General features: G+C 54.4%; 1 protein-coding gene across 2 annotated transcripts; it reads right to left on the reverse strand.

Moving 5' to 3' along the window:
- Positions 1–5,574: 5,574 nt before the first annotated feature.
- On the reverse strand, positions 5,575–24,231 carry SAMD14 (sterile alpha motif domain containing 14). Of its 2 annotated transcripts, none has more exons than XM_019548431.1 (9): positions 24,183–24,231; positions 13,500–13,657; positions 11,938–12,259; positions 11,292–11,379; positions 8,762–8,836; positions 8,103–8,262; positions 7,383–7,502; positions 6,922–7,077; positions 5,575–6,448 (listed from the first exon to the last, which is right to left on the reverse strand). In XM_019548431.1, the coding sequence occupies exons 1-9, from the start codon at positions 24,220–24,222 to the stop codon at positions 6,293–6,295; spliced, it is 1,275 nt and encodes a 424-aa protein (XP_019403976.1). In that variant the 5' UTR covers positions 24,223–24,231; the 3' UTR covers positions 5,575–6,292. The 2 variants fall into 2 exon arrangements, with proteins under 2 accessions (XP_019403976.1, XP_019403977.1); XM_019548432.1 differs by having other exon boundaries at positions 13,500–13,636; positions 24,183–24,229.
- Between the last annotated feature and the right edge of the window lie 1,294 nt (positions 24,232–25,525).

The following is a 25,525-nucleotide window of genomic DNA, read 5'->3' on the forward strand; positions in this document are numbered from 1 at the left end:
CTACCCTGGGGGTGTTTAAGAGGAGGTTAGATGAACATCTTGCTGGGGTCATTTGACCCCAGTATTCTTTCCTGCCATGGCAAGGGGTCGGACTAGATGATCTGCTCAGGTCCCTTCCGACCCTACAAACTATGAAACTATGAAACTAGGAGCAGGACCGTGCGGCCGGACACGAGGGAGAGGGATCCCAATATGGGGGAGCTCAAAATTACTTCTTTAGTACTTGAGCCTGAGCAGCTGAAGTATCTAGAGAGTGCAGAGCGCAGCTGCAATGGGACAGCCCAGCTTGAGGGGGGAGCTCCCTCTGGGGGAGGGGGAGCCCACCCTCATCCCATCTACTGGTCTAAGGCCTATGTTCAATCTGGCACGTTATAGTGGGGAGCAACAAGAATGGGGTGACTGGCATGAACAATTTGAAATGGCAGCTGAGTTAATGAATGGGATGAGGCCACTAAGCTAAAAATCCTGATCCTGTTATGGGGAAGGCTGGGCTAGTCTACTGTGAGCTCAGCAGTGAAGCCAGGTGGGATTACAAGCACCTGACAGGGGCCCTCAGGGACACTTTGGACCCAGACGCAGGTTCTGGCTGGGCCAGTACCATTTTCCTAATCGTAAGAGGACATCAACTGAGTCGGCACAAGATTGGCCTGGCCCTAAGACAGCTACTGTAAAGGCCTTCTGACAAGTCAGCCTGGAGGTAGAGGACATGCTGGCTCACGACCATTTTGTCAACAGTGCCTTCAGTGGGCCAGTGCAGTCCCAACTTTGGCTGGGAAAACCCCAGAGTCTGGATGAGGCTATAAAGCTAGTGTGGCAGGATACTGTTGGTACCGGCCACTTCAAGGGATGGAGCAGGCAGCAGCCAGGTGCTTGAATACGGGGCCATTTTGAGACCCAGGATATGTATAGGGTGAAGCAGCAGTTTGGTGCTGGCAGCCATGAGAGAGACATCAGCCGGCAGAGCTGAGGCTCAGGAACAGCTTGGAGGTAAGGGCAGGAGCTTATGGGGATGGTTTGGAGGCTCCTGGTCCTGGGCATGACCTAAAACTGCACCCTGCCAGGGATGGGTGGCCTGGTGGGGCTGTTCATGGTGGGACATCCCCCAGAAATGCCAGGCCAGTTACCACCCCAGTGAAAGGCTGGGTCAGGACACCTTAATAACCCCAGCCCCCACACCTAGGTGGGTAACCCTGTAGTAGGGCTGGAGAAGGTGGACCAATGTAAGAGAGGGTGGGCTAGTTGCTCAGAAGCCTGACTTGAGGCACCCTTGACTGGTCAGTGCTGGGGCCAGGACTAGAAGGGGCCAAGGAGCCAGGGGCCCACTGGAGGGATGCCCAGCACTGTGGCCTGGGCTTCCGACTGGCCTGGAGGTAAGGCCAGGGTCTGTGTGGCCAAAGGTCCCAGGCGGGGGGGCACACTCAAGAGGGAGAAGAGTGCAGAGAGCTAGGCAGCCCAGCATGAGGGCAGAGTAGGCTGCCTGATTAAGAGGGATCTAGTTGGGGTCCAGACTAGAGAGTTATGGGGCCCAGTATGGGGCTGGAGATGTTAAGAGCTTAGATGCCATCTGCGAGGCATGGGCTTCCGTGTAGGAGAGGTTTCGGAGCCACAGATAACGCCCTGGCAGGAAATGGGCAGCCTCCTGCCTTGGTAATGGGTGCTCTCATCCCCGGGTGGAGTGAAGTGCAATCATCAACTTCCAAGACCTACAGCTGCCATACAAACTCTTCATAGCAAAGGATACCAATCAAGATGCCTTGTTGAGCACCAATTTCCTAAAACAATTCCAGGTCACCATCAGTTTTGTTGATTGTTCCTGTTCCTTTCCGGGACAATATTTTCCCCTGTATATCACAGATGGTCAAACTGGAGTGTGTGGTCAAACTGGAGTGTGTGAAGTGGTAGTGGAGGAGAACCTAGTGATACCTCCTAGAAGTGAAATGATGATCACTGGCAAACTGAAGAGATGGCACCATAAGGACGAGGAGGGTTTATTTGAACCTAAGCCCAATAAGGAATTGGGATTGCTAGTGGGAACTGCAATGGGTAAGAGCCACAGGGCTGAAATCCCAGTGTGTGTTGCCAGCGCATTGACAGAACCTCAGGTTGCATGTCAAGATACCATAATTGGGACATTTGAAACCAGTGTGGCTGTCCTGCAGGAGGATCCTGGGTCAGGGAGGTCAGTTGCTATTCAAGTAGTGAGAACAGCACCTTGGAGAGCCAGGTGTGAATCACCCAAAGGACTGCAGGTTGATTGGCACACAAGTTCAAGTTGAGTCATTGTGGCCTGGAGCCAGAGCAAGTAAGGGGCAGTGCAAGAAGCACTGCTGGAGTATGCTGATGTACTCAACCTGGGGGACCATGACCTAGGATAGACAGGCCTGACAAAGCATGGGATTGACATGGACAGTGCCAGACCTGTCAAACAGGGGCAGCAAAGAGTACCTATTAATTTCCAGTGGGAGTTTGGGCAGCAGCTACAAGAGATGGATAAGAGGGGTGTCATCAGGCCCTCTGTCAGCCCTTGGGCTGCTCCTGTGGTGTTGGTGCAAAAGAAGGGCAAAGAAGTGCGGGTCTGTGTTGATTACCATAGAGACTGAATGACATTACTGTTAGGGATACTTAACCCTTGCCTAGAATTAATGATATGCTGGACCTCCTGCTTCTAGAAATGTCAGATGGGATCCGTGATCTGATAGGAAAGAAGATAGCGAAGATGAGCAGGTGTAAAAGGGAAGTCCAGACCGGGGTGCAACACAGGGTACCCAAAATCCTTTAGAACCAGTGAGGAACCCCCATCCCTGAATTCTCAGGTAGACCACAGACAGCAAAGACCTCCCAGGTAGCTTAGTGACTACATGGTGTAACGCAATAGGATGTGGGTGTGAATCCAGTTAAAAAGGGGGGTTAGTGTAATGTATTGTGTGAATTGGAAATGCAATATAAATGTATAACAGAAGGGTAGCAACCCTGCAGAGTCCTGCAGCTGTCATTCTGGACTGCAAATCCCAGAGGCCTCTGGAAGCAGGAAGATGAATTGACCAGACAATTCCTGTCTGGCTACATGCCAGAAAACAGGGAAGAGATGGAGAGAGAGGACCAGTGTTGAATTTAGGCATAAGCTACTTAAGTCACAGTTTAGGGCCTCACAATATGAGGGGCTTCTAAATAAGTAAAAAAACCTGACTCAATATGACGTTTTATAATAATCAGTTAGTAAATAAAGGAGAAATGGGCAAAATGACTCTAAATATGGACATTTTTGTTCTAATACGACAAAAATATACATACATTGGATAATTTTTATCCTATGGGGCCTCTTAAGCTGGACATAGTTTAGGGCCTCAGCATGTTATAATCCGTCACTGGAGGGGACCCACCACCACAGCTAAACTAGACTGAATGCAGATGACCCCCTGACTTGAAAGGCTGTATAGAGTGACTCTGCATAAAGGCTGGTTCCTGGGTGCACCCCCGGAGCGGGGAGAGGGAACTGTAGTGCTAAAGGTATGTGTTCTGTTGGTACTGACTACGGCCGGGGACTTACCCTTTGACTGCATGTTGTTATACTGTGACTGTCTATTTACCTGTATTTGTTCCTCCCCATTGGCTTGTGACCCTAATTCCTAGGACTTTCTGTATAAAAGTGATAAAACCCTTTTTGGCTATGGTGCTTGTACCTGATACTGCAGAGGTTTGGTGTACCCTCTGCCCCACCTGCCCTGGTGGTAAAGACTGTGATTCCCCCTGCCCCATCCCTGCTCCCTGGGGTGCCGCACTGCCCTTGGGCCCTGCTGTGGGCAGTGGTGGGGTTTGCAATGATGGAGACAGGCAGGTGCATCAAAGTCACATCACAAGGGATGGGGGGACGTGTTGCCTGACTCCCTCCCCCTGCCCTCTGATCAGCTGGGCGGCCTCTCCCTGCTTCTGTGCCTGCCTCACCCATCAGCTGTGTGGCTGTCCTGGCCTCACAGAGACGTTCATCTCTGGATGTACCATTCCTCCTACAGGCCACTCATTCCCCCATGGGCTGCATTTCCAGCTTGTGACACCTTCTCAACTGGGACACTGGGTTGTGCTGATAAAGGCTGGAGGTGGACCAAGTCCAGCAGGACAGAACCCTTAGGTAGGGTGGCCCCTGCACACTCTTCCCCTTCCTTTCTTCAATTGCAGAGCCAGGGCATCGCTGTTCATGGATGCAGGCCAGGGGAAGGACTGGGAGCAGTGGAGGAGTCTCAGGCTGGCTTCATTCAGGACAGGAGAGAAGAGAAGGGCATCTTGCTTCATCCAGGACATCCTGTGGTAGGGGAGGGCATCTTTCTCCCCCTCTGCAGCATGGAGACAAGGCCTGTTCGCCTGGCTGCCATGGTAGGGGTCGCTACACAGGGACTTGACAGAGGGAATCCAGCTCCTTGAGGCCTGAAGCCTTTTGTTCTCCTGGCTGGCAGCTCAGTCCTTCCTGATGGTTGGGCAAGGAAGGATCTCTGGGATCCCCCAGGAGACTGTATTTGTTGGAGGGGATTGGTTTGTATTATACCAAAAGGCCCAGATCATATTCTGCTACAACTACAAGGGGATCTTTTCCCCAGGGAGCATCATTCTCTAGTGGCTGGGTGGGTGAGTTTGGTTGGCTGTGTCATGGCTCCTTGGCCAGATTGATGGTCACCCTGTTCCCCGAGACAAGCCACATCTAGAGTTCATCCCCTGCAGCATTCATGGGCATAGGAGCCCCTTGCTCTCTTTTCATCCTCCAGCAGGTGCAAGGCAAGGCCATGCTCAGAGCTGCTGCACTCACTAAGGAGATGCTGATTCCCTGTGAGCACTGCTCGAAGTAACTCTGTGCCGTGTGTACCAACATGCGTGTGGGGGGGAGCCAGGTGAGCCCAGCACTGGGCTAATGGGGGATGTATGACATTGGCTGGGAGCCAGCATGCACAGAGCAAGCCTATGCCACCTTTCTCCACATGCAGCCCCCTCACTACTGATCTAGCTAAGAGGGCAAGAGCCTACTACAGCTGCATCAGTACAAACAGCAGAGGGCTGTGCTTTTAGTTCAGCAGGTTATGCGTTCACCCCCAAGGGAGGCACTGCAGCCTTGCATTTAAAAATACCTCCCTGGTGGGCCCTGCTGACGCATACTGCAAGCTCTCCCATCTAAATGCAGGGCTGTTTGATCGCAGACCCTAGGCCATACTTCACATAGGCTGCATGCCATGCAGCTCCCTGAGAACTCCAGTGAGGGCAGGACAAGTTCCCCGTCACTGCCGGATGAGGTCCCACCAGTCACCCTCCCACTGTGCTGCCCCATGCTGGAGGCCCTGGTGGTCAAAGCAGCAGCAGCAGCCTGCAGGCCCCCAGTGGGACAGAATAGGTTGGGAGGTGACAGGTCTTTAACAAGGATGCCCTTTCTCCACCTTGTTGGGAATTGAGTTTCAGGACCACGGGTTACAACTGGCTGTAGCTGGACACCTCTAGATCTGACACTGGGACCTGCCCTAGTGTTGCTTCCTTGGCAGGCTACCTGACAGCCCCCTCCAGGAGCCCGCAGCGCAGCACATAGCCAGCCCCCTGGGGCTCATTGAAACTAGTTTTATTCCCTGGTAGCCTCTCCCTTGCCATGGCACCGAGTGTCTGTGCTCTCTAACAAACAAACCATTCCCTACTGGTCCGAGCCGTGCAGGCCCAGGTCCCTCTTGTGGGGGAGGGGGGAAAGCCCCTTGGGGGAGTGCCTGAACTCAGCACAGGATGGCCCATGGGTGGGGGAAGGGGTAATGCCATGCACTATCTTCATCCTGTGTGCCCGCTGTGGGCGCCGGGCTGTCGTTCGGTGGGGTGGCTGTGGTGCGCATGGCTCAGGGGAATGGGGCAGTGTGACAGGGCAGCCAACTGGCACTGAGCAGGGGAGACACCTTGGCACTGGGGACCAATCAGGAGCAGCTGAAGGGAGGGAGGGCAGAAGTAGGGCATCGACTCCTCCCCAGCACCTGCCCTGTTGTGCTCAGAGCTGCACGTGCCAGGCTTGCCCTACGGGGTGGGGAATGAGGCAGAACATGGGGAGAGGGGTTAGGAGGCAGCCGGGACACCTGTGGTGGAGCGGCTCCAGGGGCTGGCGTCGGGGTGGCACTGATGTCCCAACACAGCGCTGCCACCTCCGGCACTGGCAGGACCCCCACAAAGTCTGGTGCTGCCCAGCCCGAGACCTCCATTGTGGTCCATGGCTCCTGCATCCCCTGTGTAGGGGGGAGCCTGTGCCACTCCCCCAGGGACTGTTTGCCAGAGTGTCTTGCTGCCCTTAGCTCCTGCGCTGCTCCTGCTCCTTCCGCTTCTGCTTCTCCCGCTGCTTCTCCACCTTCTCCTGGGCCTTCCGCTCCTTCTCCACTGCAGCGCTCAGCTCCTTCAGCTTCCGCTTCAACAGCCCCCGGTCATGGGAGTTGCTGACACCCAGGGCCTGGTCAGGGGAAGGAGGGAGCAGAGGCTTCAGGATCTTGCACCCCAGGTTGCAAGGGAAGTCCCTCCGCCCTCCAGCCCTAATGGATCAGCCCAGTGATGTAATCAGCCTGCTCACACCCCTCCTGCCCCAGTGGGTCAGCCCCATTGGTCACTACTCCCTTCTGCTCCAGTAAGTCAGCCCATGGGTGTCACTAGGCCTGTTAAACCCCTCTTGCCCCACTGGATCAGCCCAGTGAAGTAACTGGCTTACTTGCACCCTTCCTGTCCTAATGGATCAGCCTATCGTTACCTGTCCTGCTTTTATCCCTCCTGCCCCGATGTGTCAACCCACTGGTGTCACTAGTCCTGTTACACCCCCTCCTGCAGCAATGGGTCAGCCCATTAGTGCTTCTAGCCCAGCACCCCCATCACAGACTGCAGGGATCTGGAGCTACTCCAGCTTCCCATCAGGGCTTTCTGGCACCCACCTACCTTCAGCTTGGCCCCATCTAGGTGCAACAGCTGCTGGCCATCCACCTCGCGGGCAGCAAACTCCCCCACGTACTGCTCCAGGTTGAGGCTCTCCAGCCACTGCCCCACTTGTTGGCAGCTCCAGCCTGTGGCAGCGCTGAGTGGCTCATCCAGAAACTGCAGCAGAGGAGGGGAGGTCAGGGGTGACTGGGCTGGGGGGGTGGAAGGGGCAGCCCAGGCAGGTCCCACACTCCCACCCCCAGGGCATCCCCGGAGGGGCTGCTCTGAGAAGCAGACCAGCTCCACAGCATGGGGGACTGCCACCCCTATGTTCCCCATAGGGCAGACCCAGCTGCAGCGGTCCCTCAGGTGTGGGGCACCCCTGCTGTTGCCTTGACCAGCTGAGTTCTGCAGCCACCTGGATGGGTCAGCTCTGGACCCTGGAACCAGCAGGGCAGTCCCGCCCTGTCCTGCAGCCTCACCTCATCCGAGGACTGGGACAGGGTGTGGTAGGGATAGGAGCACTTGGATTCACTGGCACCGCTGCTCAGGATCTTGGGGCTGCTGCTCGGTGGGGTGGAGTCGTCGCTCAGTGTGGATTCCTGTACCAGGAGAGGCTGCAGTGTAAGCATCACCCCTAGGGGCTGCACCTGGCCCTGTGGGAACTGTGGCTCCCTCTCATCTACTGGTGCTGCTCTGGACCCTATAGGGGGCTTCAGTTCCCTGCCCCTTCATCTACAGGGAGCTGCACATCCCATGTAGCAATGCTGCCCTTTGATCTGAAAGGCAGCACACATCTACCCCCATGGCAGTGCTGACCCTGGCCCTATTGAGAGCTTAAACAACCTTCCCTATAGCTGGCCTTTAATCTATATAGCTCTACACGCCCTGTCCTACAGGAGGGTTACCCTAGAGCCTGTCAGTGCCACCCCCTATTTCAATGCTGACCCTAGCTCTATTGCATCCTCCCCTGTGGCTGGCCCTGACCCTCTAGGGGCCTTAGGCACCATCACATCACTGTGTCAACCCTACAGGGGACTTTAGCACCCTTCCCTAGAGCTGTGCTGTCCCAGACCCTACAGAATGGCCCTATGGGCTCCCACTCCACTTTTCTCTACCTGTGCTGCCCATGCCCCTCCCCAGATGTTCCTGCAGGCCTTGTTGCTTCCTGCTGGCAGTCCAGGATGCGGGCTGGGACTCACCTGGGAGGCCGACTTCTTGGGGCTGAAGCCCTCGTTTTTGGGCGAGCAAGTTGGGGAGACGGTGCTGCCAGAGGAGGCTGAGCCCTTCCCACTGTCCGTGAACCAGGAGAAGGGCATGAATGGGGACACGGATGAGCGGCTGGAGCCCTCCATCAGCTCTCTGGGGGAAGAGCCAGGGCTGGTCAGTGGGGGAAGCTGCAGGGGCAGGGAACCCCTGTGAAACCCTGCCCCAGGGGGCCCAGCAGGCTGCCTCAGAGTTAAGTCTGTCCTTGTGTGTGTCTCCACCCATCCTCCTCCCTGCCTGTCTCCTCCACCCCTTCCTCTACCAGTCTCCTGAACACTCCCCAAACACTTCTCCTCCATCTCTAAACTCATTCTCCCTCCCAGGACCTCTGTCTCTGTAGCTTGGCCCTTTAGCACTGGCCAGGCTCATGAGGTCCCACTACTTCAAGGGAGGGTTGAACCTGTATAGGGGAGGCCCATGGGGCCTGAACAAGCCAAGTGGGTTAAAAGAGAGGCTGAGGATGGGTCAGGAGGCCGTGGCTGCAGCTGTGACTGTATGGCTTGGTGAGATGTTTTTGCTGTGGACACTGCCTTGGGACATGTCATGGTGAGGGGCTACCTCACAGCTGAGGGTCCTGCAGAGGTCTAGTCCTTACCTGCTGCCCATGGACAGTCTGTTGCTTCCTTTTTCCTTCCTGCTTTTGCTGGAAGACGCCCGTCTCAAGGTCACCCTGTGGTAGAGAGAAAAGGACTGTCAGCACTGGGACAGAGGAGGTGGGTGCCAAAGGGACGGGGCAAGATGGGTTCATGACATCAGCTGGGAGGGGCAGGGGACACCAGGGGGAATGAAGGATTTGGACCCATCCATCTCTGATGTGATCTGCCCTTGCCCACACACAGCCCTTCATCCATCACTGCACCCTCCACCCACCAACATCCTCCACCCTGTCAACATCCACTGACGCATCTGCAGGCACACCCCTCCATCCCTTCCCCACAAACCCCACTTCGTCCATCCATCTCTCTGGCCTCACACAGACTCCTCTATCAGTTCATCCCCACATGTTCTTCTGTTGATCCATCCATCCATCTGTTCTACCAGCACCTGCCCACCACAGCCTGCAACGTCCTACATCCCCCTGCAGTAGCCTTTGTTGCCCCTCTCTCCCAGGCCTGGAGAGGGGCTGGCTCTGCTCTTGGAAGGAGGCTCTTGGGCTTGCAAGTCTCTCATCATCTGGAGCACAGTGGCATCCAAGGGCCCCAGCCATGGACTTGGGGCCCTCACTGAACTAGGAGCTGCATAGAGCAGCCCCTGCCCTGGTGAGCTGACTGGCCCCAAATACGACTGTCCAGCAAGATGGGCCTCTTGTGTTATCCCAGAGGCAGTGAGTACAATGGCAGGCTGTGCCAGCCAAGGAGGCCTTAGAGTTCAAGGCCAAGAGTGACCATCCAGCCTGATCCCCTGCATCACAGAATCCAGACAGCCCATCAGTCAGCCCAGAGCTTCTGGCTGAGCTGTGGCTTTCCCAGGGCTTGTAGCCATGACCCATACCATGACGCTGAGTATGTCCCAGGAGCCACCTGGTCCCCTCCATGTTTTGATACTGTGCTTGTTAGTGGGCTCTAAGCCTTCCTCAGGGTAATCTACTCCCAAGCGGCATCCTCAAGAGGGAGAGGGAGATGTGAGCAGGAGTCCTATAGGGGCATAGGCACAGATGAGTATCAGGGACCACTGGCTTATGGTAGCCTAGGGAAGGGGAGATGGAGCAATGCAGGGTCCACAGCAGGCCTGCAGGTTGCAGGGAGGACACAGGGTGTCCAGAGAGAATGGGAGCCTGTAAAGAGGAGGAAAAAGCACATCCACTCGCAAGCGGGCTGGGGGTCCATAGACCACTCTGAGAAAAACTAGGTCATGGTGCTTCCACAGCCTAGGCCATGGGCCCTCAGGGGCTCTATGGAAACAGGAGTGCTAAACTGGGTCTGGGTGGTATCAGGGATTCACTGTAATGGGTCTCTGCCTCCAAAGGCAACTCAGGAGCCTTCAGGCAAAGGCAATCCCAGTCCCATTTTGCACTCTGGCCTTCCAGGGCACTACCCTGTATTCACCTGCCATGCCTTGATGTTGATTATAATAAATTTGGGAGACAGCCCTCAGATTACCAAAGTGACACCTTAGGTATCTCACTCTGTCCTACTCATCACTGAGTCACCCGTGTCTGGCCCAGGCTTTAACTACCTCTAACTCTTTTAGGGTGTCCCTGCCCTCAAGTGGGCTCAGCCCCTCTCCCCAGCATCTTGGATCTTAGTTTCTCGGACCTCAGTCTGCCAGCTCTTAGTCCCCAGGGCCTCTGTCAGCCCCAGATGAACCAAAAACACAGTGTCCTCCCTTCAGGTGCCCACAGTGGCCTCCCTACAAGCCACTCCTTACCTCATAGCTTAAACAAAATCATCAATGGAATATACTCATGGCCTCACTGAATCCTATACTGTCTTGCAAGGCACCTTCCCTCAGGTCTTCCCCTTCTATTGCTGGCACATGCCACCCTCAGCCCCTCTGGGCTTACTTACTATAACATGTCTCTTCACAGCTCCTTCAGGGAGCTCTATTAAGTTCCCCTGCCTGGGCGAGACTGAATCCTCAAGCCTGGTTTATAACTCCTGCTGGGTTTTGTCCCTTCTGGTCACTATACTCCCCTACCCCAGTACAGCATAGGAGGTCTCTGTTTGTAATCTGAAGGCTAGCATCCCAGGGCACCTATATATGTGCAGCGAGGTTGCTCTGGTGCACTGTAATTACAGTTTGTTGCAGCAGACTTGATTAATCAAGTCCGCTGGAGTGTGGTAATTACAGCAGACTCCAGTGTCATGTGCATCAGCATCCCCAGACAGAAAAATGGTGGTGGGGGCGATTAAACTAAAGCTCGTTCTAAACTAAAGCGCCCTCGCTGCCACTTTTCAGCATGGGGACACTGATACTTGTGATGCTCCAGGCATTTTAATTAGAACAGCTCTTGGAGCCTCTCTAAAACACCCCCCGCCTTCCCTCCCTACACACTCCTGTTGCATGTGTATAAATGCCCTCAGTGGTCTGCAGCCCTCTAGCAGTGCTACCTGCATCACTGATACCGTATAGTACTGCCCCACTCTACTTAAGTAACTGGGGCTAGTGGCCTCTGTCACACTCACCCCAAATCCAGGAACTTCCTCCGTGTCTTCTTGTCCAGGCCGATGGTGGGGCTGGCAGGCTCTGGAGGGCTCGTGTCTCTGCTGTCATCTGGAATACAACAGGAGGAGGTCAAAGGGCCTGGGAGGACATGACCTCCCCTCCCTTCCCTGGGCAATAGGTTTGCCCCTCCTGGGGTGGGGAAGCCCACTAGGCTTGGAGAGGAGGATGCTAAGAGGAAAGGCCGTGTGGCCTGCGGAGCCCAGGCTGCTGGCAGGTTGTCAGCTCAGTGAGAAGGTGCTTCTTTGCTGCTCCCACCGAAGACCATATGGGGATAGAGCATGGTGCTGAGGGCCATCAGGGAGCAGCATCTGCCTCCTTGCATTGCAGTCTTTCTCTGCCCAGCTGGGACCGCTGCGTTCTGCAGCTCAGGACCCATCCCAGTGAGGATGTGCAGTGCACTGGGGCAGGGAGCCCCGCTGCAGAAAAAAGCAGGGGAGCCCTGGCAGAGAAGAGAGACACGTCTCCTAGCCTCTCCCAGCAGGAGGTGCTAATGTGCAAGGTGTGGGAGCACTGCAGGGCTGGAAGCACCCAGCTACCCCTGCCCAGCCTTTCCCAGCAGGCAGGGTGCAGGGTGCTGGCAGTGGGGTGGAGCTGGTGGGCCATTACCTTCACTGTGCCGCTCGGGCCGGTGGTCCCTGCGGGCATAGATAGGCGAGCTGTCCGAGCTGTGGCAGGACTTGGGTGACGAGCTGGTGGGGGTGCCCCCCAGGGCCTCTTGGGAAGACACATTGGTCAGGGGCCGGTAGCGGATGAGCGGGGACGAAGGCTGCTCGTCCTCCTCCAGCGTCCTCCGCACAACGGCGGTCTCGAAGGAGAACTCGGTGGCACGCAGGAACGGGGAGGAGCCAGACAGGGGCGACGACGCCTGCAGGGAGGAGTGCAGCGGGGACCGCATCCGGTGCAGGGGGCTGCCGTAGCTGTCAGCTCCCTGTGGGCGGGACACCCAGGGGTTGGCCACTGGGGACCTATCCCATGACAGACCCTGGCACCCACTGCCCCAGGGTGACTCCTGCCTTGCACCCTTTGAGCTGATGCAGCTGCAATCGTGGCAGAGGGTTGAGGCTCCTGGCCCCACTCTTGCCATAGTGCCTGAGTGTGAAGGGGTGGGGTGGGCACCCTGGTCCAACACCTGAGTGCATCTAGAATGGCACCCACTTTGCAGCCATTATGGATTAGCCCATTGCTGGGCTTCTCCACCCCCATCCCTACCAGCCTTCTGCCCAGCTCTTGCTGGGCTCCCCCTCCTCTTCTGCAATAATGTATCAGTCCATTGCTGGGATTCCCCCCTGCAGCTACATTGAATTAGCCCATTGCTGGGTTTCACATCCCCCCTTCGCATTGGATCAGCCCATGGGTGGTAGCCCCCACCCCAGCAGTTCCAAGGGAGTCTCCCTTTGCTGAGAGCCCCCTCCCTGCTGCTGCAATGGTTGGGCCCATTGCTGGTCTGGCCTGTGGTGCATGTAGCCCAGTACCCCCCATCATGCCAAGCTGGATGACGTCATTGCAGGGATCCCCTCCTCTTAGCTGGGGTCACTAGTACACCCAGCCTGGTGCCCCCTCCTCCCACCACACTGCAAAGGTGTTGCATGGGCCCACCTACCTCTACACCTCCCTACTCTCATGGCTGTTCGGCTCTTGCCTCATCTCCCACAACGCTAGCATCGGCTACTCCAGAGTGGGGGGCAGGTGCAACGCCCCAGTAGGGAGGGTCTCTGGGGTAGGCATGTGTCCTGGCGTGCTCGTTGGGCAGCATTGGGTGCACATGGGAAAGTTTGTAGCCATTGCTTTGAGCCCTGTGCTGTATGCAGCGCCCCCCTTCCCCCCACCAACCCCCTGGCTTGCCCAGCCCTTCCTGGCACCTTTCCTCAGCCTTGGCCACTGCTCGCTGCGCCAGATGGCCCCAGCATCTGCCCTGGAGTGAACAGGTGGCAGGGCATTGCACTGGCAGCACACACGGCTGGCCCTGGGACAAAGGGCAATGGGGGGCAAGATGAGACAGCCCTGTAGCCTGGTCCAGGGTGGCAGTCGGCACCAGGATAAGGACAACAGTGACTTGGTGGGGCAGAAGAGGCTGGGATTGTACCCTAGGAACGCCTTCCCTGCTGCCTCTGCCCTTCCACCATGGTAGCACCGTGCCCCTGGGGGTTGGAGGGACTGGGCACACTCACTTTCCTCTCCAGGCTGTCATCCCCCTCTGTGGAGCTGACACTGTCTCTCAAGCGGGACCGGGATGGGCGCTGCCGCCTGCCTTTGACCGATAGCTGGGCTCGGGCCTTCTGCAAGCTGCTGTCCAGTCTCTGCGTCTCTGGAATCACATCATTAAAATCTGGGAGTGACAGAGAGAACGGGGTAAAGAGGCGGGAGAGAGAGAGAGAGCCAAGACAGACGGCAGAGAGAGTGCAAGGAAGGACAGACAGGGCAGATGGAGGGACACACAGACAGGGAGAAGGGTGCAAGGACAGAGAGAATGGGGGAGAGGAGAGGGGAAGGGGAAGAGGGGTGAGGAGGGAAGGGGGAACATCCCAGCCAGGGACGGGGAGGGTATGGGGAAGGAGGGGGTGGAACAGGAGAACAAAGAGAGAGTGTTCAAAGAGACGCACAACATTCATTCTGTCCTGCCCATTCCCTGCCCTGTCCTGCTCCCCACAGCTCAGCCCTTCTGCACCTGAAGCCAGGGCAGGAGGCAGCTTGGACCCATCTGGGAGCCAGGGGCACTGCTGGGCAGAATCCGGCCCCGTGGGCTGCTGGAAGTGGAGCCCTCCCAAGGATTTGGGGTGCAAGGAAGGGGTGGGGGTGGGGGGAAACCTATGCAGTTGCAAGGGGGAGGAAGCGCTATGGTACTGCTCAGGTCTTCCTGTGCAGGGGAAGTTTTGCCCAGCCTCCTCCTGCCCCTCAGCTCACAATGGACAGCTTCCTAATGGCAGGTGGCTGGGTCGCTGACAATTGCCCCTGCTCCCACCCCTTCCAGCCAATAAATGCACCAGCCATGGCTTCCAATAATGCTGCAGCCCCCATATTTCCTCCCTGCTACACAGGCTGTCTGTGCTGCCTGGGTGGTGGATCTGGGCTCTGCAAGTGGTGTTGGGAAAGCTGGGAGCAAAGAGCCAAGCTGAGTCAAGGTTGTAAAAGCTTTCCCAGCCAGTGCAGGCCCGACGGGCTTCATGTCCACCCCCTGCATTTGCTTTGCATCTGGCTGCTCATGCAGAGCAAGCGATGGGCCTGCACAGACACCCTGTGCACTGGTGCCAGAAGCAGTGCCAGCCCTGCCTGGGTACACTTGCCCAGCCCCAGCCCAGCTCCAACTCCAGCCATGTGCTGTGGGCTCCGTGCAGATGTTCCACAGAGCCCCTGTGTGACCCTAGCAAGGAACTGGCCACTCATTTTAAGGGTGTTGCAATCTGCTTGTGGCTTGGCAAGAATTAAGCCACTTGCCTCACACCACACTGAAAGCCATTGGAAATGCTGAGGATACCAACCTGGGCCCCCAGTCCCAAACTCTAACCACTAGTCCACCTTCCCCTGCCAAAGCTGCATGTAGAACCCCTAGTACCTCAAGAGGAGGCTACGTGGCAGGGTGGGGATCACCGTCACCTCCAGCTCCCCTTCTTTGCACAGGGGGCCAAGCCTCTGGGTTGGCACCCCGCTCCCACCTTTGGCTTGTGCTTAGCATGCAGACTCCTGCTCTGGGGTGGGAGGGAAGGGAGGGGGGGAGAGCTCCCCTGGCAGGAATGCAGGAGAGAGAGGGAGTCTGCTGAAAAGAGGATCACTCCAGCTGACACCAGCTCTTGCCCCAGTTCCTATTCCTCTCCCTGCCTACCACAAATAGAGCCTCACCTCCACCCCTATTAGCAGCTGTGTTCCCATGCTTATGTTCATGCACAATTCACACAGTCACATGCATGTACACAGAGGACATGCAAGGACATGTATGGACAGTCACATATTACACTTACATTCACACACATGGGTAAATACACAGTCACACACAACACAGTCACACAGAAGTCCATGCTTGCACACACTCAAAAGTGCACTCTCGTGCACGTACACACAACTTGCTCTTTCCAACCCCAGGAATTGAAACCACTCAGCCTGAACTGGGTTTGCAGCTGCTCCCAGTACTGACAATTCAGCACCTGGAGGACCCCGAATGAACTGAGTCCCATGGAAGCTACCAGCAGCCTTCACAGTGGGGCTGTCAGCACTGAGCAGTGATCAGCCAAGACATCACAGGCGAAAACACCAGGAGAAAAGGCCCAGCAGGGGAAGGATGCATTAGTTTGGAACATCTGTGCCCATTCTTCCTGTATGCTCTTGACTGTGAGGTGGAGATACAGGCTGGAGACACCACAGGGGCCTGAAATGGCCTGAGAAACAAAAGTGTCAGGGAGGATGCAGGTTACTTTGGGCACAGTGGGACCAAGCTAGTGCCACCCTGCTGCCACTTTGTGCTAGCTGTACAAACACCAACCCCACTACAGCCTGCTGCTTCCTTCTCCTATGCCCCCCCTCCCAATGCACACATTCATTGACACTCCCCATAGATGGAAAGACACAGTATCAATCTTTTTCCCTCACTCACACATACTGGCAATCTCTCTCAAGCACACCCAAGTATATACAGAGTGAGAATCTCCCCCTTACACACATACATCCACCTTCCAGCAATCTCATCTCCTTCTTTGTTGTGTTTCAAGTCTAGACTTTCTATATGGTCTGGTTCCCAATATTCTGCACGGCCATTGCTTCTTGTGTTGGTGTTGCCAGATCTTGTGGAGTGCATTGTGGTCTTGTGGGATGTACCTCTTCTCCAAAACACTCACACACAAAGGAGGATATACCTGCACACAGAAGGTAGTGATTGCCTCCACACCCTGCAATCTCACACACATCAAAACATGCAAAATAGCACCACAGCAGAACTGCAAACACACACATACCAGGAAGCATCCACCCCTGCCTAACAAGAGATGCACTAAACAGCACTCCTTCACTCTCCTCAAACATACAGGCAGCCCCTTCCTCCTGCACACAAACATGCTGTACACAACAGTGTAAGCACACAACCAGTATTGTCCCTGACCTTGCCCAGCCATCTCCCCCCAGTGCACAATACTTGTGAGGTGCTGTCATTCTGACTCAGTAGTACTTACACTGGTGTAAGGAGTGTGTACATGGTTACACAAGGGGCAAGCAATAATGAACCTGTGTTCCAGACACACACCAAGAAACTCCCTCCCATAATACACCTCCCCCAAACTGTGATGTCATGGTGATGGGCCCTTTGCCTTGCTGTTGGGAGAGGAGAGGGATCTAAAGAGAAACACAGGAAAAGATGGATACAGGGTGGGCTCTGCAGATGACAAGTGACAATAATGCACTAACAGTTGTATAGGCACCCATAAATACCAGCAGATACTTAAGACACTCCAGACGACAGGCTCTGCACCCAGGCATGAGCATGGATGTGCTTTGGCACACTAAGGAACACCCTGTTTGCTTTGTGTATCTGCTGTGTCCAGCCAGGACTTTTCAGGCATTGCAGCACTGAAAGAAGAGGTAAGATGCTACAGTTTGTACCCTATAGTCCAGTGGAGTTGAAATCATGGGGCCTACAAACCTAGGAAAGCCCTGTGCTGACTGGGATGGAGTTAAATGCACACATGTTATCACACACACACAAACACCCCCCCGCTTGCCCTTGCCAACCATCAGTGCTTGCAAACAGACAGATAGACACATATGGACACACATATATGCATGCATGCACACCCGCCCAGAAGACTGGATATGCAGCTTCACTCTCTGCAGTGCTACTCTTCATCCTACTCCATAAATCCTCCCCCAGTCCCAGTGGCAATCCAATTTGCAAAGCAGCAGCAGCAGCAGTGTGCATCCATCCATTATGGTCCATAAAAATGTTGTCTCCAGAGGAAGCGCTGGGAGCTGGAGACTGCTGCTAATGGGGGAAGGAGTACGGTGGTAGCCAGACTCTCCTCCCTCCATTCTCCTTTGCAGCTGAGAGTGGGGGCAGGGGCCCCTTACAGGTCTACATTTACAAAGGGGCCTATGGGGGAGATGACCACCACCCAAACCAAGTTGAAACTGGTGTGTATTTTGAGCCTTATCCAGACCCTCTCCTGCTGGGTCCAGAGCTCAGGCCTCAGGAGGAGCTGGTCCCGCAATCTCACAGCATGGAGTGCAGATACTTTGTGGGCTCCCCACCAGGCACATAATTGCCACTGCTGAGCCCCCAGCTGTGGTACTTATAGCTGAATGAGGGCACTGCATGGCCAGAGTTGGGGGCAGAGGGCACCTGGGGTCAAGGTGCACTGCCAACAGCAGGGGGAGCTATAGATAGCACTGCAGTGCCATGGGGAAGGGGGAGACAGGCCTGTTGGCATGGCATGACCAGTGTAGGGGAATGGCTGGGCCAGTACAGATTGTGCTGTCCACATATGGTCCCAGGTGTCTTGGGCAGCACCACACTCGCAAGGCTGAGGGTCTTTGGCTGGCACTGCACTGCCAACCCCAAGATACACACTCCTGTCAGCACTGGGCTGTTGTGGAGTGGGTATGAAACTAAGAACATGCCCTGACCTGCACACTGAGTTGTCCATGGGCCTGTAGGCAGCTACACAGTTGGATATGTTCATGCACACCACTGCACAACCTCTGCTACAAACTCACACTGCCACCCGTTCTGCATGGATACACACGCATGCACACATTACACATACACTCTGGTTACACACACATCCTTACACAAAGAGGTATATACATACACACACTACATCCCCATGAGCACTACTACACATATAGAAATCACTGTGCACCAACACGCATGCACATACTAAAAGATGAGACACACAAACTAACACACACTGCTATACAACACCTCTCACTCCCCCTCTCCCTCCCTCTTTTTCTCTCTCTCTCGTACTTCCTCCTCCTAATATCTGAGCTGCCTCTGCCTTTCTTGCATACAAAGCAGAGATATGCCTGCAGGAGACCATGAATACTTAATTAGGCCTGCCCAGCACCCCCTGGAGAAGATAAATCCATGTGCTCACTCTTTAGCACTTCGTGTGTGTGTATGTACCCATGTGTAGTGATGTACGGATGTATAGGAGCATATATACATCCGGGTTTCCAGACATGTGCGTGCATGTGTATGGACATGTGTAGCAGTATGCATGTTACCTGGTATGTAGGTGTATGTGTGTGGCAACTACGTATGTGTAGTGGGATGTGTGTGTACTGGGACATGTTGTGGCAGTATGTATGTATGTAGCAGCATGTATGTGTGGGAAGTAGTGTTTAGAGGTGTGTGTATGTAGGTCACTGTTTGTAGCTCTGTGTGGGTGTTTGTGTGTGCATGCAGTGGTGTATTTGTGACAGTGTGTGTGTGCAGGTGCAGTGCTATGTTTGTAATTGTGTGTGTATATGGGGGGGGGTGTGCACAAGCCTGCATGCCTGTGTGTTCAACAGTGTGTATAGCTGTGTAAAACAGTGTATGGATGGAGTAGAGCATAGGTGCATGCAGATTAACTCCTTCCTTCCTGAGGCAGAAAGGAGATGAGGAGTTTCCAAGAGCTGGATGTCAGCTACTGCATAACTAGTTGTGGGGGAGGGGGAAGGGATTTGTTGATAGAAGAGCAGTGGACCAGTGTGATGGAGGCAAGGACAGAGAAAGAATGGGTAGGGATGCAGATGGGCACAGGGAGCCTTATCCAGAGCCATCTGCCTCCCAACTGGCTCTGGGTGGACATTTAATGGGCAAGCTGGAGTGATGGAGGGGATCAGCCTGGCTTGGCCTGGCCTGGCCACAAGTGATACGACACCAAGATCTCGCCTGCTGTCCTTGGAGGCTTGTGCCAGGACACAGCCTTGTTTCTAGCTGATAGACCCCCCTGCTGCTTCCTCTGGGGGTAGGACAGAAGTCAGGTATCAGGGAGAGAGGAGGTCAGGGGGTATGAGTAGGAAGGGTTCCTGGATGTCTTCAGACATTCATCTGACAGGTGACTGGTAAAAGTAACTCCAGAGAAACAGAGAGACAAATGGAGAGGGAGAAAGAGGGAAGGATGGAGCTAGGGTGAGGGCAATGTGGGGAGGCAGACAGAGACAGATTTCTTTTTAAGTGACTTTGCTTTGAGATCAGAGCACATGCATTATGCATAGAAGTATGGGAATAAGGAGGAGTAATTGCAGCTAGCTCTCCTCACGGCACTCCCAACATACAGGACAGAGGCTCCCATTCCACCCTGATCTGGGCTCCAGCCTTCCCCACTTCATCCAAGGCACCTGAAGGAGCTGCCATAGCAGATCAGCCCACCAGCACCAGTCCATCATGCCTCATATCAGGCCTCCTGTAGCAGACAGTGTTGGTGCTGAAAGGAGAAAAGCTCTCATATGCTTAGCTCTCATGCCAGGCAACCACATGCACACCTGGGGTCTGGTGGTGAGAACCAGGGGTTTGCATGGAGTGAGCTGAAGGTTGGTACAGAGCATCAGGAAGCTCCATCTCCTGACAGGGGACTCAGCCTCAGTCCCCACCTCTGCCACAAATCTGTTGCATGACCTTGGTTGTGTCCCTTCCCCTCCATCTGCTTCCATTCCCTGTGCCTTGACATAGAGGGAGAAAGCTCCCCAGGCTTTGTCTTGTCTGACTAGCTTGTGAGCTCTTCAGAGCAGGGGCTCTCTCTTTCTGTGTATATATGTACAGCACTTTCACAGCAGGCTCCACTCTGCTTGGGACCATGGGGCCCTACTGAACTGGAGGCAGTAAGGCCCTGGCTGTCCCTTCCATCACTTGCAAATCCAGGCCTGGGTTTAGGGAAACTTTGCATGGTAGCATCATATCGTGGAGCTGCCAGGAGTTACAGGGTCTACGTGTGTCCAGCAGGTACCATAAACATTCCCTTTCCACCTGCAGCTTGAGCAGGTCCCATCTCTGGCTCTCACAAGGGACGCTGCCCCAGCAGCATTGGGTTGTGGTTTCTATGGTGGAGGTTAGGAGCAAATAGTGTTTCCCAAGAGACAGAAAGCCTGCAGGGCCCTGCCCAACCCCCATAGCAACACACAGGCTAGTCTTTGGGGACAGAGATGGAAAATATCCAGGAGGCAGCAGGCTGAATGCCAGGCCACCAGAGCCTGCAGTTTAGGGGCATGGACATGTGCACAGCTCTGTGCCCAGCACCTTGCACCCAGACATCTGTGCATGGCACATCTAGTCCTGAGCTCCTGTCTCCCCATGGGAGGGTGGTCATGGACCTTCCATGTTTCCCAGGAAATGTGAACCTGAGCACTGATGCCATAGAAACCAGAACAACTTGGAAAAAATCCAGGTGTTCCATCCCATCCCACTGGCCACTTGGGGAAACGGCCGGCACAGGTATGGGAGGAGAATGGGAAGAAGCACACAGAAAGGGACTTAAGAAGCTACTGAATTTTGATTAGTAGCCCCAGAGGAAACCCCAAAGGAGTCAGACTGTGTGAAGAGCTCCAGGCCTCACAGAAGGTCTTCAGCACCCATCAATAGGTCTAGACTTTCCAACAATCTCAGCACTCAGTTAGGCCCCTAAGCAAGATGCCTGCACTGGAAAAATATACAAGGCAGTATGATCAAGTGAATGGGACACTGGACTTGGATATAGGATTTCTGGTTCTGTTCCTGACTCTGCCACTGACTTGCTGTTTGATCCTGGGCATTCCTCCACTCTCTGCCTCTTTCCCACCCATTGCCAGGCTTGTTGCAGAGCAGGGAGTTCCTCTCCAAGAAATAGTCCTGAGAATCTTTTTAACATGGGCAAAATAGCTCTTTTCCCTTAAACTCCTTCTCCCTTCAATTAAATCTGAGGTAGGCACTTGGTCTAGGAAATGTCAGCCCAAATGTTTAAAGTTTGGCAAAAGTGAATGTGACTGAAAACAGGATCTTAGAATGGAAAGTGTCAGGCAATCAGAGGCATCACTACCAGCCTGCCTAAATACTCACCCATCTTTGATGGCCTCAACAGCAGTGGTTCTCAACTGCTCAAGTACACTTTGGACTTTCACTTATTTCTTGATTACGGAAAAGTAAAAGAGCAATTCTTTTGATGCAAAGAACTCAAAAGGACCACAGCAGAGCAGAATGGTTAAAATTATGAATTTCTATTTGACATCTCTGGGTTTATTTCGTGAATCATATATGTACACCTAACTGTGATAAGATTGTATTGCATCCTGTGGTACCCTTGGTACTCTTGAAAGATGTCAAGGCACCCCAGGGTGCAGCATCACCCTTGTTGAGAATCACTACTCTACAGCCATCTTTGCCTGACAGCTCATCCACTGGTTTCCAAATACATCACTGTACAATAAAACTCTGTGCTGTGCAGCTGTTTTTAGAACAGGCAGTGCCCCTGGCCTCTGTGGTTCTTACATGATATTAATTTCAGCACATCCACAGCCAGACCCCAGCACCATCCCTGCTCTTTGCTCCTTCCTCAGACACACCTAACTGCCTCCATGCAACTGGGTGCTTCCAGCTGAAGCCTTGTCTGAAAGAGTGAGCACAGAAACAAAGCAGAACTGCAACTCTCGGAAGCCCAGCACACAGAGCTTACTTGTGCAAAGGTGTGCCCAAGCACACAGGCACTACTATATGCATGAGCAGATGCAGGAGAGCACACACAGGGAAATGCAATGTGTACACACATTTGCAAACTCACACAGGTGCAGCTATTCACACATAATGCATGCATGCGCAGTTTGCACACCATTTGGTAGGCAGTACACATCCACTGTGCACACATGGGTATTATTGATAAACATCTGCACCCATGGGAGTATGCAAATGTGTGTGAGTGGGTGCCTGTGTTTGGGCACCTTTGCATAAGTGCACATGCATGTGTTCACCCCCAACTGCCCATGCTAATGAACATGTAAGTTGCTATGCTGTCAGTGTGCAGCTGGCCCTGTGTTTTCTCTGCCAAGCACTGCAAACACCGCATGCTGCTCAGACAGCAAATGAAGCAGGAGAAAAATCCAAGTGCTGCCTCAGGGCAGATCCCTCATGAGGGAATCTGCTTGCTTTCCCCCTGCCCCCAACCTGTTTGTTTATTTATCTGTCTAAGGTGCCATTATTTTCCTCTAGCTGCAGCTGGGCACCACCCCTCTGCCCCACATCAGCAGACAGCGCGTGTTCCTTACACTCCAGCCCCCTGGGAACCAAAACAGTGGCACTCACTGTATAACAAGGAGCAGCCTCCTGTTAACAGCAGACAGCATGTGTGACATGCATGCACTCTTCCAGTGCTGTCAGCCCAAGATAAGAGCACACACATGTATGTGCACACAGGAAGGCATCTTGCCTATATAAACATGCTCATCGAGAGCATCACACTTGCATGCAACCACACACATGGGGAATAAGAAGTGCATACCCAGGGGTAGAAAACATCTCACACAGAGAATCACATATGCCTGTACACAGGGAGAGGATGTGCAAGAAGAGAATCACACACATACAATCACAGGCACAGGGAGAGAGAAACTTGCACACCGAGAATCACATTCATATACATCCCCTGGGAGAGGATCACACATACAGAGGGAGTGAAAATCATACCCAGGTATAGAGAATCTCTCCCACACACACAGTAATGCTCACCCTCCTCCCCACCATCTCCATGGAGAAGATCCTTCACACACATAGTGTAAGGGGGCTGTGTGCATCCAAGCCATAAATTGCCCCTGGCTTATGCTCTCCCAGTGGTTGCGGGGGAGAGAGTGGAGGCTACATGGTCCCAGACTCCTTTCTGCCCAGTAGGCTGCCAGGTCTGGCTCCAGCTGGTGCATGCACAGATACAGGGGGCAGGAAGTGGGGACAAACCCATAAAGGAATCATCCTCAGGGCTGGAGGGGGCACTAACAGGTGAAGTCCTGTTGGATGGAAAGCTCAGGCCTTTCTGCTAGTGGCACAGGCCCACGCAGTTCCTGGGCACAGGGAAAAAGGCCCTCAGCATTCAGGGAGAGGGGTTCACATGTAGGTGCTGCCTCCACTACCCCCAGAGCGTTGTGCTTGTGTCTGATGCTGGGAAGCCAGGATGGAAAAGCATCCAGAGTTACAAGGAGACAGCAGGATGGGACACATGGTGTGTGTGTGTGTGTGGGGGGGCGGGGACAGAGCATTTCCATTCACCTCAGGCACTGTATGGACCTCAGTGTCCCTCACTCCCACATCCCTGATACTGGCATTAAGCCTGGATAGAGCTGATGGGAGGGGAGGGTACTATGGGTGAGATGGGTGAGCTGCAAGCTCTGCCTGGACTCTCTAACACCCCTCCCCCAATTTGCTAGAGCCATCTTCAGCTCTTCACATGCATGTGCACACACACACACACTTCACAGCTAGGCCCTAGCTCCCACCTCTCACATAGCCATGCGCATATGCACACACCACAGCTAGAGCCCACTTCCAACCACACACAGTTTATATTCTACCACACACCTGCCCACAAATCCAGGTAGGCCCTGACTTCTACCACACACAAACACACACACAAATACAGCCAAACACTAGCTGTACCACAGCTTCTTCTACACCTACACACACTCAGAGCCAGGCACTTATTCCCATCACACACAGCTGGTGCTAGCTCCCTTCCCTCCAGCCAGGCCCTGGCACCCAGCCTGGTCTCCCTTCCCATTCCCTGCCATGGGTTTCTGCTCTCCCTTCCCTGCTCTGAAGCCTATTGGCACCAGGTGAAGGTCCCCCATGGGCAATAGTGCTGGGGGAAGCTTGGGATAAGTGGCACAGAGGGACTAAAGTGCAACAAAAGAGGGGGGGGACTGTATATCATACTTACCAAAAACTTCATCCATGTCTTGGAGTGTGGAGGATGACATCGCGGGGCCGATCTGCAGAGAAAATGGAAGAGGGGGATCAGGGCCCAGTGAGATGACCCGCTCTGTCACAGGTTCCCAGCCCTCCATCCCTCCCCACCCAGCTCCCTCAGCCCCATATGCAGACCAGCTGGAGCCATGCAGTTCAGGCACCGGCATTAGTGCCCCCACCAGCAGCACCATGGACAGCACCTCCTAAGCACCAGACCAGGGCTGGCCTGGCAGCTTCACCCCCTCCCCAGCTCCCTGCAAGTGCTTAAAGCTCGGTGATAGACCCCCTGCAGGCCCCCTCCCAAATACACCCACTGCCAAAGCCCGGCTCTTCCATGGGGTCCATCCAGAGGGGTATGGGACATAGGACTGCATCACTGGGACGCTGGGCCAATGGAACATGCCGGGGGGGGGGGGCACTGCCAAGTGCACCATCCCCAGAAGGAGATGAGTTATCGAGCTGCCCCAGAGCTGCCATGGGGATGCCCCAGACTGTAGGATGCTGTTGCTCTTACTGGGTCAGCCCTGGTCAGACGGCATCCCTGATAGCACAGCACCGTGGGCCCCTGTGTGCAGGCAAAGCAAGGGAACAGCTATAGCAAGAGCCCTCCGTGGCCACCAGCACACATGATTTCACTTCTCCCTTCCCCCATCCCTGTCCCCCTTCCCCCCATGCCTGATATCTCCATGGAGGGAACCAGGATGGATGATGCAGGAGACATGCATGACAGTCATCTGCTATTGTCCGTACATTTAAAGAGACAGGGCCCCTATTTCCCTCCCACTGCCAGAGAAGGCTGCACCATAGCCTCTTCCACTGCTGTCACTGGAGCCAAGAGGGAGGGTTACCCAGAGGAAAGTGGTAAGAGGGGAAGAAAAGTGCAGACAAGCTGGAAATACTATTTGCTCAGGGAGGGGGTGAGAATTGGATGGGGGTATTGTACACCAGGACAATCTCACCCAGAGCTCCAGGGAATTCACTTCCACACAGTTTCCTGGAGCTAAGAGAAAAAGGGGACTGGGCTTCTGTCTATGCCAGTGACTGCAACCTGGGTTCCCGTGACAAGCTGGGGATCCATGAGATCCTTTTCAGGGTGCTGCAGGGTGCCACACAAAGCTAGCACTGTTAGATGTCTAAATACCCACAGATGATTCACAAGATAAATACAATAGGAACCACAGTGAAAAAACTATTCAGCTCTGCTGGGGGCTTTCTGAGTTCTTCGCAACAGAAGATTTCCCCGTTATTTTTCTGTAGTCATGAAATGAATGAAAGCTATGAGCTGGCATTTCCAAAGTGGGTGTGTGTGTGGTG

Source organism: Crocodylus porosus, unplaced genomic scaffold (assembly GCF_001723895.1).
Source record: "Crocodylus porosus isolate Cpor-Errol unplaced genomic scaffold, CroPor_comp1, whole genome shotgun sequence".
Taxonomy (NCBI): Eukaryota; Metazoa; Chordata; order Crocodylia; family Crocodylidae; genus Crocodylus; species Crocodylus porosus.

What these genes read in the sequence shown, in the direction of transcription:
- SAMD14 (XM_019548431.1), bottom strand. Translation starts at nt 24,222, where the DNA reads ATGTCATCCTCCACACTCCAAGACATGGATGAAGTTTTTG. An exon ending in GCCCGAGCGGCACAGTGAAG is followed by an intron (nt 11,380 to 11,937) that starts GTAATGGCCCAC and finishes GTTGTATTCCAG; the next exon opens with ATGACAGCAGAGACACGAGC. An exon ending in TGTCCCAGTCCTCGGATGAG is followed by an intron (nt 7,078 to 7,382) that starts GTGAGGCTGCAG and finishes CCTCTGCTGCAG; the next exon opens with TTTCTGGATGAGCCACTCAG.